General features: G+C 40.4%; 2 protein-coding genes across 12 annotated transcripts in view; one reads left to right on the top strand and one right to left on the bottom strand.

Moving 5' to 3' along the window:
• The window catches only part of Rnf11 (ring finger protein 11), a 37616-nt gene extending 34350 nt beyond the window's left edge, over positions 1–3266 (top strand). The window contains exons 2-3 of the mRNA XM_020182957.2: positions 3–172; positions 1371–3266. Coding sequence (XP_020038546.1) covers positions 3–172; positions 1371–1542 — 342 coding nt within the window. The 3' untranslated portion in view covers positions 1543–3266. The remainder of the gene's footprint in view (positions 1–2; positions 173–1370) is intronic.
• A 2713-nt stretch (positions 3267–5979) lies between these two features.
• Positions 5980–17244, bottom strand: part of Ttc39a (tetratricopeptide repeat domain 39A) — a 52321-nt gene continuing 41056 nt past the window's right edge. For 7 of the 11 annotated variants that reach the window (XM_074080163.1, XM_074080162.1, XM_020182959.2 and 4 more), the window contains 5 exons: positions 16645–16765; positions 14597–14708; positions 14093–14207; positions 12719–12835; positions 12007–12271 (listed from right to left, as the gene is read on the bottom strand). In XM_074080163.1, the coding sequence (XP_073936264.1) occupies positions 12148–12271; positions 12719–12835; positions 14093–14207; positions 14597–14708; positions 16645–16765 (589 nt within the window). In that variant the 3' untranslated portion in view covers positions 12007–12147. Of the gene's footprint in view, positions 11959–11988; positions 12272–12718; positions 12916–14092; positions 14208–14596; positions 14709–16644; positions 16766–16962; positions 17232–17244 lie in introns of those variants that run through there. The other 4 variants (XM_074080170.1, XM_074080168.1, XM_074080169.1 and 1 more) reach the window with 4 other exon arrangements.

Genomic DNA, 17244 nt, shown 5'->3' with positions numbered 1-17244 from the left:
AGGAACAAGTTCCAGTTCCAGTCTATCATCCAACACCTAGCCAGACTCGGCTAGCAACTCAGCTGACAGAAGAGGAACAAATTAGGATAGCTCAAAGAATAGGCCTTATACAGCATCTGCCTAAGGGAGTTTATGACCCTGGAAGAGATGGATCAGAAAAAAAGATCCGAGAGTAAGTTTTCATAAATTCATATATTCAAGGGGTCTATTTTCAGACATTGGGTTTTGAAATTTTGCTTTTTCTCATACACTTTGGAAAATTACGGTATTTATTTTAGTGGAAGACTTCAGTTACTGAAAGAGAATGTCTAAATGTAGTAATAAAGAAGAATTTTTTGTAGAAATAACTAAGAAGTGATGACATGAATTCTGACCATTATATGCTGCTTGTCCATTTGGATGACAGTTGATGGTAGTTAAAACCACTCACCATGGTCGTCCATGTGCACATTTCTGGTGGCCTTGTTAACTGCTTCTTGGAAAATAGCTTGGCAATATTTCACAGACTTATGCCCTTTGAGACAGGAGCTATGCACTTTGAGATAATAGTCCTAGGAATCCTAAAAAAGTGTACCTTATTCTCCCCCACTTGAGCTTTATGCACAAAATATTCACCACAGTCTTATTTCAGGGGGAGAAAATGCAAGCTGCATAATTATCCAATTAAGTAAATTGTGATGTAAGAATAATACTTTATTAGCTTATATAGCCACTAAAATTGTTAAGGGTTTTTAGTGCTATGACTAAAAATCTACTTCTTGTAAAATAATTTTGTTAAGTCTGATGAGTTGAAGATAAAATTTTGCTTCTGGGGAATTTTTATCCCCAGGGCTCATTATTTTCTATGAGAATTCCTAGTGAAGACAGCCATTCTTATAAATTGAGTATAGCTTCACCAACACAGATGATCTTTAGAAAAGTGCAGTGGATTCAAAACTGAGTTAATAAAGATAGCTTTAAGTTGCAGCAGCCCAATAAGTAGGCTGAAATTAGTGGTTCTCTTTTTATACAGTTACTAAAATGAAAATGATATTATTCCAGGCTTATACTGTAAACTCAGTGCAAGGACGCAAAGTTGCTCCAGTTGATGCTTTCCTATCTTAAGTATCACATTCTCCAGCAGGTGTCTCCTGTAATATGTAGCTGTTTTATAAGCACAGCAGTGGACTTAATCCCAAATGTGGTCTATTTCTCCTTTGCCCTTTTGATTGCTCTTAAGTCCTACAAACTGCTTTGGCAGTGCAATCAAGGCAAACCATTTCAATGTGTTGTTCAAATTAGCACTACCTTTGTAATGGAATTTTAAGGACTATTCTGTATAGGTCACTTATCTTAAAATACCTTCTGATTTCTCTCCCTGACTTCCACAGGTGTGTGATCTGTATGATGGACTTTGTTTATGGGGACCCAATTCGATTTCTGCCGTGCATGCACATCTATCATCTGGACTGTATTGATGACTGGTTGATGAGATCCTTCACATGCCCCTCCTGCATGGAGCCAGTTGATGCAGCACTGCTTTCATCCTATGAGACTAATTGAGCCAGGGTCTCTCGTCTGACTTCAAGTGAACCATCATTTGGTGGTTTTGATCTTTTGTCACTGAGCCCAAAGAGCCAGGGATTAGGAATTAAGATCATGCACAAAAAGTTTCCTTAAAATTCCTGGATGGCTGCAGATGTTGAGGAAAGTACGTGATATTTTAGAAACTTAGCGGGGGGAAAGTAGTATGGTATTTTTATGTAAAGCCTTGACCCAGTGTTTAAAAATATAATTGTATTTAGATCTTGTTATTGCTCCAGTACATAGGAATTGTGTAAAGTGTTACAGCAGCTGTATGTGTTTAAATTGTATGTGTTGAAGATTAGGAAAAAAGATAGTGGTTATTTTTCCTAAATGAAATAACTTTCTTCTCCCTTCTATCCAAATTCTTTTCTGAAGTTACTGGCATTTGGGTCAAGGTTTTATTAAAAGCTACATTTTATAACACTGGCACAAAAATAGTAGTTTTAAGCTTGTTTGCACAGTTCTTTTTTTCCATTGGAAATGGAATTCATTGCCTTAGGTCTTTTTAAATAGTGTATTATTATCGTTGGGGCTGGCTCTATGCTTGAAAACCAGTTTATTTATAACCTGTTGTGCTGTATTGTTTGCAGTTAGGAAATGCAGAATTCAAGTGATCTCCTAGCTTGTAAGCAAACTGAGATGCACTATCCCTTTTCTATTAAAAATGAGTTGATGTGTCAAGAAACCAACTCTAGTAAATGGGTTTAATATTACCCTTTCCTATGTGTTCTATCTAATACCTTTGGTTGTTAATATGGTGATAATTGAAAGTCAAGGTAAATTTTAAATATTAAGATTTTTGATTTATTGAGCTTGAAATTATGCCACCACGCTTATGTAAAATTGAAGGTGGTACCATGGTGAAACTTAACAAATAGTTTCTCACTTGTAACTGTTTGATTCTCTTTCCTGTGACCTCCTTTCCTGTTGTCTTGAACCATAGCAAAAGGATACTGCATCTCTCATTACTGTAGTGCTGAGGTTATTGAAGTTATATAAACACATGTCCATCTCTGTTTCTTGGAAAGGTATGTTAAGTCCTTCTAGGTGAATGACAGGAATAAAAGGCAACTGTGTTTCATGATTTGCACACAAATGCAGAATTTGTATAACCACATGACTTCATAGTTGTGGTCTCAAAAAAGGATTTTCTCCTTTAATTTTTCTTGCAATTAATGTAAGAATACTCTAAGTCTCTTTAAGTTTCTGAAGTGCTAGAGGTAGAGATGACCTAGTAAAGATGTAGTAGTGTTTTATCCATTTAGCATGTGTTTATTTTCCCTTTGGTTCTCAAAGGTGACTTACTTGTTCAGCTCAGTGATATTACAGATAAAAATCATTCATTAGCAAAAGGAAAAGCAGTCTCCACCTAACAAATCAGAAATACTTATTATTTTATATTGAGTTGAATATTTGATTCTAACACTTTTCTACATATAAAACACAAGTTTCTTAAAGGCTCTTCAGATTGCATCATAGAAGAATTTAGTGTGTCCTAAGTAATTTGACATTCAACAGTAAGATCTGACTGTTAGTTAATTTCCTTATGAGCCCCTTGATGGAAAAACTTAAAGAAGAATTTGAGAAGAATTGAAAGAAATTCGATTATCAGGTCCTGTTAAATTGTTACATGTATCTTGCTTAAATTTCTGTTCATTAATTTATATCCACCCAATTATATAAAACAAATTTGGAGGAAACTCGGCTGAAGTTGTGCAATATTTTCAGTCATAATTCCTGGTTTTTTTTATTCTTTTGTTTTCTACTTAAACATGATGTGTGTCATCAGATATGATAGCCAGTCTTTCTTTCTTGCTAGATTGTCATAATTGGCAAATGAGCTTTCCCCTTGCTTCATCAGCTTTCATGTCACAGTTAGTTACAAGGTTCTTTCAGAGAAGTTCAGTGGTAATGTTGAAGGAAGCAGTATTAAGTGGAATGCGTTTTTGGGCACTTTGTATTCTTTAACTTTGTTCTGCCCATACCATGTTATGAACCATCAATTTTGGCTTTTACAAAGTTAATAAAGTTACAGTACAGCTGTGAAGGGCTTAAAGTTAGTTGATTACATAAGAACAGTTCCCAAGATACATAATCATAAATTTAATTACTTTAGATTTGTACGTATAAATATTTTGGGGAAATATTTTTATTGCTTGGCATTTAATAGCATCTAGTTATACATTTAGAAGCTTGATAGTTTTAACGTTTCTAAGGCCAAGTAGGTAGAACCTGTGACTTCAAATGTCTGAAAGCCTAACCAGAAAATAAACAGAAGAATCTTACCCTTTTAAGTGCAAAAATCAACAAATTGAAATATTTTCAGATACTTCTAGTTCACTTTACACCAATTTTTAAATTCTGTGAGCAATGGTCATAGATCATCTCTGAAATCAATATAAGAAGACTTAATCCCTCTACTATGTGTTTCTGCCCTGTGATATAAAATTATGACATCACAATATGTGAGTGTTGAAGTTCTTTGCATAAAAAACTCCTTCATAAGGAAACATCATTTTTAAAAAAGAGTAACAGATAGTCAAAAGCAGAGCTGCCTGTAGTCCTGAGACTGAAAGTAGTTAACAGAAAAAAAAAAAAGTTTCTTTAAGTATAATTTAGAAATGTTGATAGTTTGGTTACCTCTATATACAAAAATACTATCATTTCTCAGAGTCGATCAGTTATACTTGCATGCAAATAAATGCATCAGTGTAATAACTTCAACTAATTTTAAAAACCTTTAATTTTGAAATTAGTGGCTTTGAAGAAGCTGGCTTTTTGGTTAGTAGCTCCTGAACTAATATTAAATTATGTTATCTGAATTTAAGTATTATCTACAACTTTACTGGTTGGGGAGAGACTCAAAAAAAGACAGTTTGATTCCTCTTTATGCCCCTCTTATGCTCCAGTCTTAATCTCAACTTTCCTAAGACTCTTAGATACCAACTTTACATCGAAAGCATTTTTAGCTTTTAGAGCTAGTACTGTTTTTTTAGTACCTGTTCAGATTCTAGGATTCTGGAACTCACTTTTCCAGTTAGCTAAAGTTTCTGATAACTGTGAGGAGTATTGGAACATGACTTGTTAATAAACTGAAAAGTTTTACTTGAAAAATAAGCCTTGATTCAGAATGATTCCATCATCCTGCTCCCTTCAGGAATGATGATATTATAGGCTAGCCTGTTAAAAGACTGAAGCCACACATTTATGTCTTGAAGATGTACACAAAACCTACATGCTTAATAAAAGCTTGTTAAAGAATAGAGTAAAATGTCCAGCCTACAAACTTTTCCACCATTGTGTTGAATATAATTATGATTGACCCCTGTTTAAGATGAGGTTTTCCTAAGAGGTATTAAGAATGGTCTCTGGATTGTTTTCTCAGTTGTACAGATATCAAGTCTGAAATAAGCTTAGAGGGAAGAACACTGAACTAGGAGTCATTTTGTCTCTATGGGCCAGATTTTCTTCAATGAGGGGGTTGGCATATAAGTGGTTCTCAAGGCCAGGATTCTAGACCACAATTTCCTAGGGCTCTGAATGTTCATTAGTAACAGAGACTCCCATCCCTTCAGTGGCAGAGAACCAGAAATTAATCATTTTTAGCAGAGTCTCCAAGCCATTCTGATACATCAGCAGGCTTTGAAATAATTGATAGATCTCTTTGTTTTGTTCCTTGAAAAGATTGCCTAAATATCAGGTTGACAATAACAGTAGCACTGGGTGCTTATTATTAAAAGATTGAATGTCAAGGCAGAAATATATAGCCCCTTTCCATTTGTCATTTAGTATGTCCTTGCTCTTTAGTATGGATACAGAAAAACCCAGATCAATTCCTTTACGACCTATTTTTAAAAATTTTTTTATTATATTATTGTTGTACTGGGAATACATTGTGACATTTACAAAAGCTTTTACAATATTAACAGTTATCTACCCCCTCTATCATTCTCCTTTGTCCCCACCCCCATTCCTAGAATAGTTTCAACATGTCTCATTTTTCCATTTTCATACAAGAACATGTAATATTTCCACTACATTCACCCTCCACTAGTACCAACCCACAGATAGGACCTGTTTTACCATCCCGTTCTCCATTTTTGAAAAAAGGCATTTTTGTTTAAGATATCTATACAAGGAGTTATATTGTGACATTTCCATGTATCTGTATTACAGCCCAAAGTGGTTCATCCCCTCTATTTTTCTCCTTTCCACCTTAGTCCCCTTCTTATGGTGATTTTAATAGATTTAAAATTTCTGTATTCATTCTTGTATAGAAAATGACCTGTTTTCTATAAAATTTTTGAGGCCTCTGTGAAATTTTACAAAAGGGGTTTCAGAATCATCTGCACCACTTAATTGTCTGCCTCATAATTGTTTATCCCACTGAACAATAGGCACTGGCTTAAAAACTATGCGTCCGTTTAATGTTAATTGTCTTTTTTTTTTTTTCTTCCCTTTTTGGCAGTATTGAGGTTTGAACTCAGGACCTCACACTTGCTAGGCAGGCTGTCTACCACTTGAGCCACTCTGCCTGCCCTTTTTTCTGTTGAGTATTTTTGAGACAGGATCTCCCTAACTGTTTGCCCAGGCTGGCTTCAAACCTCGATCCTCCTGATCTTTGCCTCCTGAGTAGCTAGGATTACAGGTGTGAGCCACCAGCACCTGGCTGTACAAGACTTAAAGGACCTTTGGGTGAGAATACTTTTCAATTACATTTCTGTTTCATGAAAACTTACCTTGGGTATTTTCCACAAAAGTTTTCTTTTGCTTATGGTATGAAAGATGATCATTATCAATAAGGAATGTTTTAAGCATATAAAACTGGGGCTGAGGGTGTGGCTCAAGTGGTAGAGTACCTGCCTGGCATGGGGGGAGGCCCTGAGTTCAAACCCCAGTATGCCCAAATGAACAAATCTGATTGTGATCAGAAGAAGAGCAGCAGCACCTATGGCTTCCACCTTTCCATAATCATGCTTGTAGTTCTCTAGATTTTTTGGCACTAAGAAAAAGAAGTTAAATAAGGTATTAGTGTATTCTGAATGCCTGACAAAGTCCAACCTCTGCAGCCAAGTATAGTAGTTAATCCAGACAGGACCTAAAGGTAATTTTATGTGAGTTGGGAAGCATGACTATACTAACAGAAAGACACTGAGTTTGGCTTCCAGCACTGTCTACACAAGAAGTGCAGGAACAGGTACATTCTGTATTAGCGCCAATCCAGCTTTCAAACAGTGCAGAATAACTATCCTCTATCCACAAGGGTAGCTCTTTGTCAGCAAACAGACAGTAAGCTACAATTTTACAGTGCAGTAGTTTTTCATACACCATTTGGTCATTTGGCCCTTGCATATAATGATGATTACTATCTGTAATGACATGAAGGAGAATAATCACAGGCATTTTCAGGCCTACTCTGATGATTCTTAAACCTTGAGTTAATGGCTTTGAAGGTACCTTTAAAGAAATATTGTTCATGGTTATAGGTTTTGGTAAGCTGAATTTCTGACTTCGTGTGAAGAGCAAAGAACATGGAAGTGCCAATTCACTGATTATCATATTGAAAGCATTCTCCTTTTTTCCTAAATCTAGTAGCTGGTGAAGTGAGATGCAGTATTTTTGTTAGCAATTCAGACAAGCCAGAAGCAATTGGTGGTGAAAACTAAGAAGTTCCATATTTAATCCTGTATAATCTATTATTTCTCATAGCAGCTAAAATAATTTTAAGTTGAGTAGTTTTGGGTAATGTTATTCCCCAGCTTAAAACTTTAATAGCTCCTCATTGTGCTGCAAATTCAAGCTCCATAACAAGGATGAGTTGGCTTTCTGCCTATTTAATTCATAGGACTATATTATCTAGCCTCTTGGACCATCTTTTTGTGCCTTCTAAATGGCAAGTTTATTACTAGTCTTTTTGCAGTATCATTTCTGCCCTGCAGCTCTCTGCCCCACATTGTTCAGATAGCTGGCTTCTTATCCTCTAGACTAAACATATCTTTTTTATTTACTCCATGACTTTATTCTTTATTTACTTATCTCTCCCCTATCAGAATAAGCCGCACAAGAGAAGGATAGTAGATACTCAAGAAAATGGAATAAAGAGAGGTTCTAAGAAGTCTGAAATGATCATTTCTGATGGAGAGGGAGCTATCATTCCAAAGATGTTTCCACCAGAATATAAGGATCTCATAAACAAGAGTTTGGAGGTGGCAAGGAGGACAAAGAAAATCTCTCTTTGAGTGGGCAGGCAGCTTCTGACTAGTATCTTAAACCACATCCACTGACATCTTCCCTTTGACCTGCTGCTGGCAAGACCTACCTCTTACTGTCTTACAGCAAACTTCCTCCAGAATGTAGTTTGCTACCCCTCAAGCATCAGTTCAGGCTTGAGTTTACATCTATGCAGGCTTTACCTCCTGTCTCTGGAGCAGGTGACTGACTCTTCTTTTCCAGTGGGTATTAGGTTATACCTTTTCCTTCATGCAGAGTCCAGTGCTGTACTGTATAGATGGCCTGAACCATTTCTCCCAGAATGCTGCCCAACTTTGGCTAAAAACAGTTAAAAAAAAAAACCTTTGAACACATCTTAAAATTTTTACTTTGGCACCTAAATTAAGCACATTAACTTTTACCTTGCTTTTGGGGTAGCATTTACTTTTTGAGAGGCATATTTTTACAAAATTAAAGGCAGGGAAACAGCAGATTGTACAATTTAAACACAACAGAGCTGTGTGATACACACATAAGAATTTAAAATTTTTTGTTGAAATTTCTTTAGATGTTTACTTTTGATCACAGTCAAAACCGCATGTAATAAACCCACAAATAAAGTGGGCTTGCTGTAGTGAGTAGTTAGTGTTACTCCCCGACCCCCAAGCATATGATGTCTGATTTTCTGAAGTGTTTTAATGTGAAGGAAAAGAGCCTAACTCAGTCATTTGTGAGGTATTAGCATTGATGTATCTGATTAAACTTAGATGTCAACAGCTAGCAGTTATGGAGTCTTTTGGTAATTTCCCAAAGAGCTCTACTTTCTCACTTGATAACTGACTTTATGCAGTGGAAGCAATTCATAGATTCCTCACACAGAAATAGATTTTTCAAGCTGCCAAATAAAATAACTTGTTTTTGGGCTTAAACTGCTGGTCAATAATGAACTGTGCACCAGATTTCAGAGTTGTGCAAACCCAAGCAGAAAGGCACTTTCTAACCTGCATTTGAGCGCAGGCATTAGATATTCCCGTTGGCTGTGTGGAATCCAGGCACTTTTCATTTCTTACTTGATGGTGGTAAGGACACCTGGTGACAGTTCTTGAAAGAATTGTACATTTGAAGTAAAAAAGAAGATTGTTGTTGACTTGCCATCTTAGAATAAACAAACTTGGGAGTAATTCCAGAGAAAAGATTTGATTCCTTTGTTAAATGATCTAGTTCTCAGCAGGCTAGGACTTTCTAAAAAGCTCCTGGTGCCACTCTTCATATGCTGGGAATCTTACCATTTGGACCCCAGCCAAGTCTTAGGTTGAGGTTGGCCTTTTAGGGGCCTAGCTTCGATGTCAAGTTGTAGCTTTTTGCTGTGAATGACGATAAATTTCTTGGAAACACTCCCATTCTGACTGAGATAAGAAGGTAGGGAAGCAAGCCAACATGTGGGAGAGGTGATACCGACCAGCCCACTGGCAAGCCACCCTGCCAGGCTGAGAGCCTATGACCAGTGGGAGTCTGAGGCAGACAGTTGCCAAGGGCCTGCTCAGATCATGTTACACAATTGCTACTTCCCTGACAACTGAGTTCATTTTTGTGGCACAGGATTTTGACTTTCTAAATGAGGATTACTTACTGTGGTTGTCCTAGTGACCCTGGAGCCCCTCTCCTCGCCCTCATACCACTCTCATTTAAGGAGCCTGTTATTCTGTGTGAAATGCTTGAGAACCCAGCAGAAAAGTTGGGAAGTGTTATCTGTTGTCTCATTCTTCAGATGAAAACCAAGAAAGTGACTTGGCCAGAGTTAGGATCAGAAGTATAAGGAACAGGAAAGAACCTTTGTCTAGCCTAAGTTGCTTATTTTTAGAGGGCCAGTGATTTCTCCAAGATCACTTTGAAAAATCAGTAAATTGGGACTAGAGTTTAGGCCTCCCTGTTTCCATGCTAGAACTCTCCCATCAGCTGCCTTTCCAGAGCAGAGGTGCTGGGAAGGTCTGTAACATTAGAGGAGGAATGACCAAAAATGACTCTAAGAAGACACTGAGAAAGCCCAGGATAGGTTTTTCACCTTTGAAGGCCCCTGCATAAGGATATGATTTTGTTAAAAGACCTAACGTTTTTTACTCTTTCACGTAAATGTTTTTGGTAGCCTATCTTAGAAGCTGCAGGTAGGAAACCGGAGTCAGACCCCACCAGTTTGTCTTATCAGCCAGCCTGCAACCAGGGCAGCAGAGGTAAACATGCTAATGAAGTCCTCAAGAAATTAGCAGCAAATGTTGGCAAGGAAACCATCCTGACAAAATTTTAAAATAAAAGCAACAGTACCTGAAATGAATGTTGAGATAAAGTTTGTTTTTGTTTTTTTTTTTTAAACTGCAATTTTGCAAATCATACGTTACGTATCCTGAGAGCAGTGTTACTTGGCACAGCAGTAGGCAGTCTTCCTCCTGTGGGGAAGCCACAAGCGCCTACCCTCATTCAACAGCCTGGCCTCCCCCAAAAGCCTCACGTTGGTCTTCCAGCATCCAGGCTTTGGAGAATAGTGAGCTTGCCACAGACTTGCTGTCTGTGGTAATCATTCTTTTGTCTAATTATGTCAAAATCGGAAATTTTTTTCATAGCATTTCTACTCTGACAGCACCCAGTACAAAAGATCTTGGACAAAGGGTTTTTATTTGTTTCATTTTTTTTCCTAGAATACACTTTACCTAAAACCCACGACTTCATTATCACTCATAGGAGGTGCATTGGTTATGTATCTTCTATATTAACACAACCCCTGGCAGATGCTCAAAAGTGTTTGCTAAATCCAGCAATGTTGGAAAACTGGACTAGCTGCCAATGGTTCTGCTTATAGAAATCACATTCATGCATTCAGGGACTGACATTTTTTGCAGATGATTATTTTTATTGTGTATGTAGTTTTCCCTCCAGGGAAATGGTTACATTGAAGTGTGCTGCTGGCATTAAAATGTGAATGGTAGAACTTGGTGTTCTCACTTTGACAGTCCCAGAGGCTGCAAATGCAGATGCTGTTAGGCTAGAAAGGTAATTGAAGTGTTTAAAGTAGCTTCTGTTTACTTCTAGCTGATTGTTGTTTTATGGGAATTGAGGCTCAATCTTGCCAGATCTCTCTTTGCTACTCAGCAGCCAGAAATCAAATTCATTTGTGAAATTCCATTTTAAAATGTTGGTAACTTTTTAAATTTTTTAAAAACATACCTAAATAAAACATACACAGGCCATGTGGCTTAGGATCAAGATTTTCTGCTCTGCCCAAGAATTCAAGCAACACATATTTTATTGAAATAGATGTTGCATGATCTCTTGTGTATAGATTTTATTAAGCCTCTCTCTTTCTCTATCACTGGCAGTACTGAGGTTTGAACTTGGCCTCGTGCTTGGTAGGCAGGTACTGTGCCACTTCTCGTTTCTCTTAACTGAAATATCTTGAAACATAACAGGACAACAACCACCGTTCTATTTCTAAGAAAAAATGCTGTCAGTAAATAAATGTATCTTGGAGTAAAGTATGGAAGATTTTTTTCATAAATTATTCCTGTTGGTTTCAATTTGGCATACAGCAAGGATGCAGACTGGGTTCTGAGAACTTTCTCTCCCATGCCTCTTAAGTGGCTTTGGCACACTAAGACCACACAGCTCCTCTTGTCAGGCCTTGGCATCCCCATTGCCTACAGTTGACTGATTTTTTTACAGATGGGCTCAAATTTTGTCTGACTAAAAACGCTTGATTTTTACATTGAAAGTAACAAAAGTAGCATGAAGCCCTGAGTTCAAACCCCAGTTAAAAAAAAAAAAAGAAAGTAACAAAGGAAATGAACTATAAGGAGTGGTAAGGTTGTGGGTGTCTGTATGTGACCTCTGTGCCCAACTCCCAGGAGCTTCGAAGCTAAAGCCACACACCCGGGAATATCCCCAGTTCCTCTTAAAGGAAGGTCCTTCCACACTCAGAAGCTTGGGCCTTCAGATTTGAAAAGCAGTTTGGCCTTTGGCATCCTAGAGAGAGATTTTCCTCTAGATCCATATGGGTGAAAAGAAGGATTTATAGGTGGTTAGTTGTTAGTCCCATCAATGTATTTCTAAGGAAAAACTGTTCATACATTGTCTTAAACAGCACAGTGAAAAACAAGTACCCGTATGTGTGATAGGACAGGCAGAGGGCTCCACCTGCTCTGTCCTTGGCAAAGACCCATGGACACTGGTGAAAATGCCGGCTTTGCTTCTGCACAGATATTCTTCCCACTGGAGCGCCGGTGGACCCCAAAGGGCAGGGCAGGGGGGGTTCTTTTGAAATGTTTCTAGGAGCTCTGTCCTGCTGTCTCTGTTTGTCTTCCAGTCTGGGAGTGCTGCACAAAGCTATAAGGACACTGATGAGACTATGGATCTGTTGCCATTCTCTAAGGAAGACTTGGCTTGGAGTGTGGCTGCCTGGATTCGAAAATGTGTTCTTGACTCCATGGAGTAATTCTTGTAGTTTTGCCTGAAAGTGAACAGAGAATTAGACACATTTGTTTTGTTTGAGCTGTGTGAGCTACCCCACACCACACACCTCTATCCAACGAAGGTTTTTAGAGATTTAAATCCCTGCCCCTCCCCACATCATGCCTTCTGGAACCACATGTAGTCCCATTGGGACTATGGAAAAAAAAAAAAAGCTTAAAGGGATGGTTTCAGGAGAGATCCCTGGACTGGAAGGCACAAAACCTAGGTCTTCACACAAGCCTGCAGCTGGCTTGTGGTCTGAACCTTGGCAACCCATGATGTCTCTGGGATTCCTGTTGCTTATTTGTAAATTGAGGAAGAAGCTTTCCTATGGCAGGTCAGAGCTGAGGTCCACGGACACTGGCGTGGCCTCTGGACTGCCATGCTGCCCTTGCCAGCATGGGCTTCTCTGCCCACAGCCAGATGAAGGTTACCCAAGTCTTACTTGGCTGATTCCAGAAGTTTAATGGCCTCATCGTTTCTGCCTTGCTCCATAAACAGCAAAGCCAGCTCCAGTAGGGCATTTGGGATCAAGTAGTGGTCATATTTAATCTTCTTTTCACTGCAGAACAGAGGAGGACATGGCTCACAGGTTTTGGCCTTGAGACATCCTTTAGGTCCTTCTTGGTAGCTTTCCTAGAACTTCATATGAGGATTTCCTGATATGAATTCCAACTTGCACTGGGGTCATGTCCTTAGTCCACCCCCCATCTCAGTTGCAGCCCTTTTCTCTAGCTTGAACAGCCTGTTACACTCAGGAGCCTCCTGCCTCCCATCCAGCCTGCTCTGACCCACATTCCATGCTGCCCCAGAGACATACTTTTAAAGCTAAGTCTGCCCTGCCCAGTACCCCTTCTGACTCTCTCGTCTGCAGGACAAAGTTTAGCCTTGTGAACAAAATATCTAGGTCCTTCTCAGCCTAGCCCTCCTTATTTCATCTTCAGCCCTTCCTGTAGCTTCATCCAGGCAGGGAAGGACCTCATCCCACTCTCAGGTGTCTGTCCTGTGTCTAGACATTTACACATGCTGTACCTATTCCACTTAAAACGTTATCCCTTGCTAGGCATGGTGGCTCAGACTTGTATCCCAGCTACATGGGAGGCAGAGATCGAGAGGATCAAGGCTTGAGGCCAGCCTGGGCAAAAGTTTGCAAGACCCCATGTCAATAAAGCTGGGCACAGTAGCACATGCCTGGCATCTCAGCTATATGGGAGGTATAAATAGGAAGATTGCAATCCAGGTTATACTGGGCAAAAACACAAGAACCTGTAAGAAAAACAGCTAAAGCAAAAAGGGCTGGGATTGTGGTTCGAGTGGTAGAGCTCCAGAACATTCTCTCTCTCTCTCTCTCTCTCTCTCTCTCTCTCTCACATACACACACACACCAGAAAAACAAAACTTTCACCTTTGCTGATAAACTTCCCAGTTTAAGTGTTGGCTCTGGAGAGGCTTTCCTGGTACGCTCATTATGTTTAGATTCTCTGGGCACCTGTTCCCTCTGCTTCCTGAGTGGCTGAGGCTGGGCTGCCCAAGTCTGACCTGTGCACTCCCCACCTTCAAAGGCCGAATCACTGAACTGCAGACCCCAGGGGGTGCTGTTCACTAGAAACGTATGGGATCCAGTAAGTCCTCTGGCAATTTGGCAGCCCTGGGGCACTGGTTCTAAATTATCTATGCTAAACACAGGTCCTGGCATGGGGTAGATAGGAGTACATGTGTGGTGAGTATGACTGGCTAGAGTCAGCGGGTGTGGGGATGGAGAAGCACCAAGAATTCTTCCCAGGTAACACAGGCCCAGTTTCCTGCCACAGACACTTACTTGGCACAGATGCTCCTGAAATTCTCCTCAGCCTCCTGGACCCGGCCCAGGTATTTGAGGCACAGGCCTTTCAACAGCTTCACCAAGCACTCGTCATCCACTGAGTACTCATTCTCTGAGAACAGGGGTGTGAGGGAAGAAGGCAGGCTTGCTCATTTCTGCATCAGTTACTCAGGGATCCCCTACTCTGCAGAACCCAGGACACAGGTGAACCAAACATGGTCCCTGTCCTTGGAGCTCACTACTGAGAAGGACAGCAGATACTGAGATAATGATCGTAGTGAGCTAGAAGTGACTGAAGGGAGCCCAAGGGCCGGAGGAGCCCACAGAGGGCCTTGACAAAGGGACACACCTGCTTGGAGGAACTAATACTGAAGGTCAGGTGTAAAAAGACAGACAGTTACCAGGGTAACTAAGTAAGGAAAGGCATTTTTGGCAGAGAGAGCCTTCAACTCCTAAAGACCTGACCTAGCCTGGCAGGTTCAAGGGCCTGAGTGTAGTCACCTGGGCCCTTTGCCAGCATCTCTTCAGCCTTGATGATAACCTCAAGCATCCCATCCGTGAGTTCCGGCTGCTTCCCAATCACAGCGTAACCATTCCAGATGTACATCATTTCCTGAGGGCAGAAGTGGGGCAAATCACACCTAGGTTTCTAGGTTTCTACCCCGACAGGGCCTCAGTTTTCCCATCTATAAAACAGGCAGCTCAGATCAGAGGGTCTCTAAAGGCCTTTCTATCCCAATCTTCCATTACAAGTCTCAGCACAACCTATGAAGCTATGGGCTTGAGGACATTATAGAGGGAGCCTTACTACTTACTACCCCAGTGAGGGTTTAATGTGGCCCAATATCCACACTATTCTCACAACTGCCAATATTCTTCCATTACTTTTCTACTTGTGGCTTTCCTGGGCACTATTAAGCCCTCTTTCAACCTCTGTCCAAACTCTTCCTGTGCCCCACACACTCCCCAAGAAGTCCTCCCTGCTCTAGCCAGCAGGGCTTCCACCTATATTGAAGGAACTATGATTCACTTAAGTGACTATCAAAGACTATCACCTTCTCTCCCATGCCACCCCAAAGCAAGGAGCTCAATAAGACAATACTTTTCCATTTCCTTTAGAATTAAATTACCATCATAAAAACTGTAAAGCACATTCTGATTCCTTTCTTTTTTTTTCCTGCCTTGATTGCCAAAATATTAAATTTTCATTCCCAGTAACTGTTAGGTTAGCATTTCCTAAATGACCAAACTATGTAATAGATGTAAACATGATTTGCATAAAGTTCCAGAAAGACATTATTGTGGTGGTTCTTGTTATTATGTTCTAGGAAGGGTATTTAAGTTTGAACCAGTATTTCTCAAATTGTTCTGAGGTCCCAAATTAGCAAATGTTCCATTAAAAAGGTGATGGGGGCAGGGTGAGGGAGGTTCCTATGCCCAAATAAGTTGGGAAAAAAAAAAATCACATCCTAAGCTTTTTCCTGGAGACTCACCATGCAGATTATCATAAAGGCCCCAAGAAAACCAACAGTATATAAACTTGGTTTAGGCCTGTCTTTCCCAAGTATTTAATCACAGAAATAATTTTCTGCATAAATAATATTTGGGGAATACTCATCTAAATTTTGGAAATTCTCCCCTAAAGTTTTTTGCTAGTTGCTTCTGCCCTTCCTAGAGATCCCCCTTCCCAATTTGATAGCTGTACTGTACAAGCTGTAAAATATTTTAAAACTCATTTAGGTATTCAGGATATAAGCTCTAAATAGTATTCTGCATAAATGTTGAACTTTTCAATTTATGAAGGATTTAACAGATTTTATCAGTTGATTCTCATAACTGCTCTATGACATTGGTAAGGTACATATCACTATACTCACTTTACATTGAGGGCAGAGGGAGCCCACCTAAGGTCACTCAGAGAACAGTAGAGCTAGGACCAAAAAACAAGTCTGAAGTAGGACTCCTGTTTTTCTAGCTGCCTCACTGGTCAGGTAACATACTGACTTTTAGCAAACTGGAAGCTTCTCTGATGCCTGCTCAAATCATGCATGGAATTAGCATTGTAACAGTGACTCTGGACATAGTCTTTGGAGCCAGACTACTCGGTTTATATTTTGAACTCACTGGCTGTGCAAACTGCACAGATTAGGTCATGTTTCTATTGATCTTTTACGCCTTAACATGTCATGGGCTAAAATCCCAGCCCCGGAAAAGGTTGGCTGTGTAAATAACAATTACAATCATGTGACAAAACTGGAACCGACAGTCTGGGAACACAGACTGCCAGGTGACTACGTCTGTGCCTGGGGCCCAGGATGTGGCCTGTCTAGGAGAGTCCCTCCTCCTGCCTTGTGGCCTGTCTCCCTGGCCCAGCACTTCAGAGGAAAAGGTCTGGGCCAGCTCATCTGTGCTCCTCCTCCCAGCTCTGGCTGAATTGTGAAATCCTCTCCAGGCCTTTCTCTCCCATCTACTTCCTGCTGGCAGTGTCTCTCTTCTAACCCTACAATCCCAAAGTCAAGGGCAGGGCCACTCCAGATGTTCCTACTCACCAGAGCGGGGATTGGCAACGAGACAGGGTTGGGGGAGAGGTAGCGCCTAGACTTCCGGATGGCAAACTTCTCCGTGGGTAGAGATTTCCCAGCAATCTTGAGTTTCAGGCTTGGCACGGCTCTGGGAAAGAGAGGAAGGGAAAGGAGGTAATGTAGCTCAGTGGTAGAGCACCTTCCTAGTCTAGCAGCATGAGGCCCCAGGTTCAATAATCTTCGGGTTCAATCCTGGGGTTGGGGGGTGGGGTAAGGGAAGAGCGAGAGAGAGGGATAAAGAAAGAGAGAGGACTGAGGACCCCCAGCCAACTCAGAATACTGAACTCCAAAGAACCTTCCAGGTCTGAAACAGTTTTTAGCTCTGATCTCATTTCGCAGGCCCTGCAACAAAACCTGGCCACTGCCTTTGACAGGCAAGGGGCTTCAGGCAAGGGGCTTCACAGCTGTCAGAGGTGAGAATGTACTCAGACACAGCAAGGTCAGTCCTGCCTCCTGGTTATCTCTCCTCACTCCCAGATCCCTTCCTGGGAGGGCTAATCCTAGTTTGACAACACCCGGAGAAAGGGTGGGACCTATCCAGAGAGAACAGCTCAGACCCTTAATTAA

Source organism: Castor canadensis, chromosome 7, assembly GCF_047511655.1.
Source record: "Castor canadensis chromosome 7, mCasCan1.hap1v2, whole genome shotgun sequence".
Classification (NCBI taxonomy): domain Eukaryota; kingdom Metazoa; phylum Chordata; class Mammalia; order Rodentia; family Castoridae; genus Castor; species Castor canadensis.
Note: the sequence above shows the minus strand (reverse complement) of the source record. Positions and strands in the feature narration are given on the sequence as shown.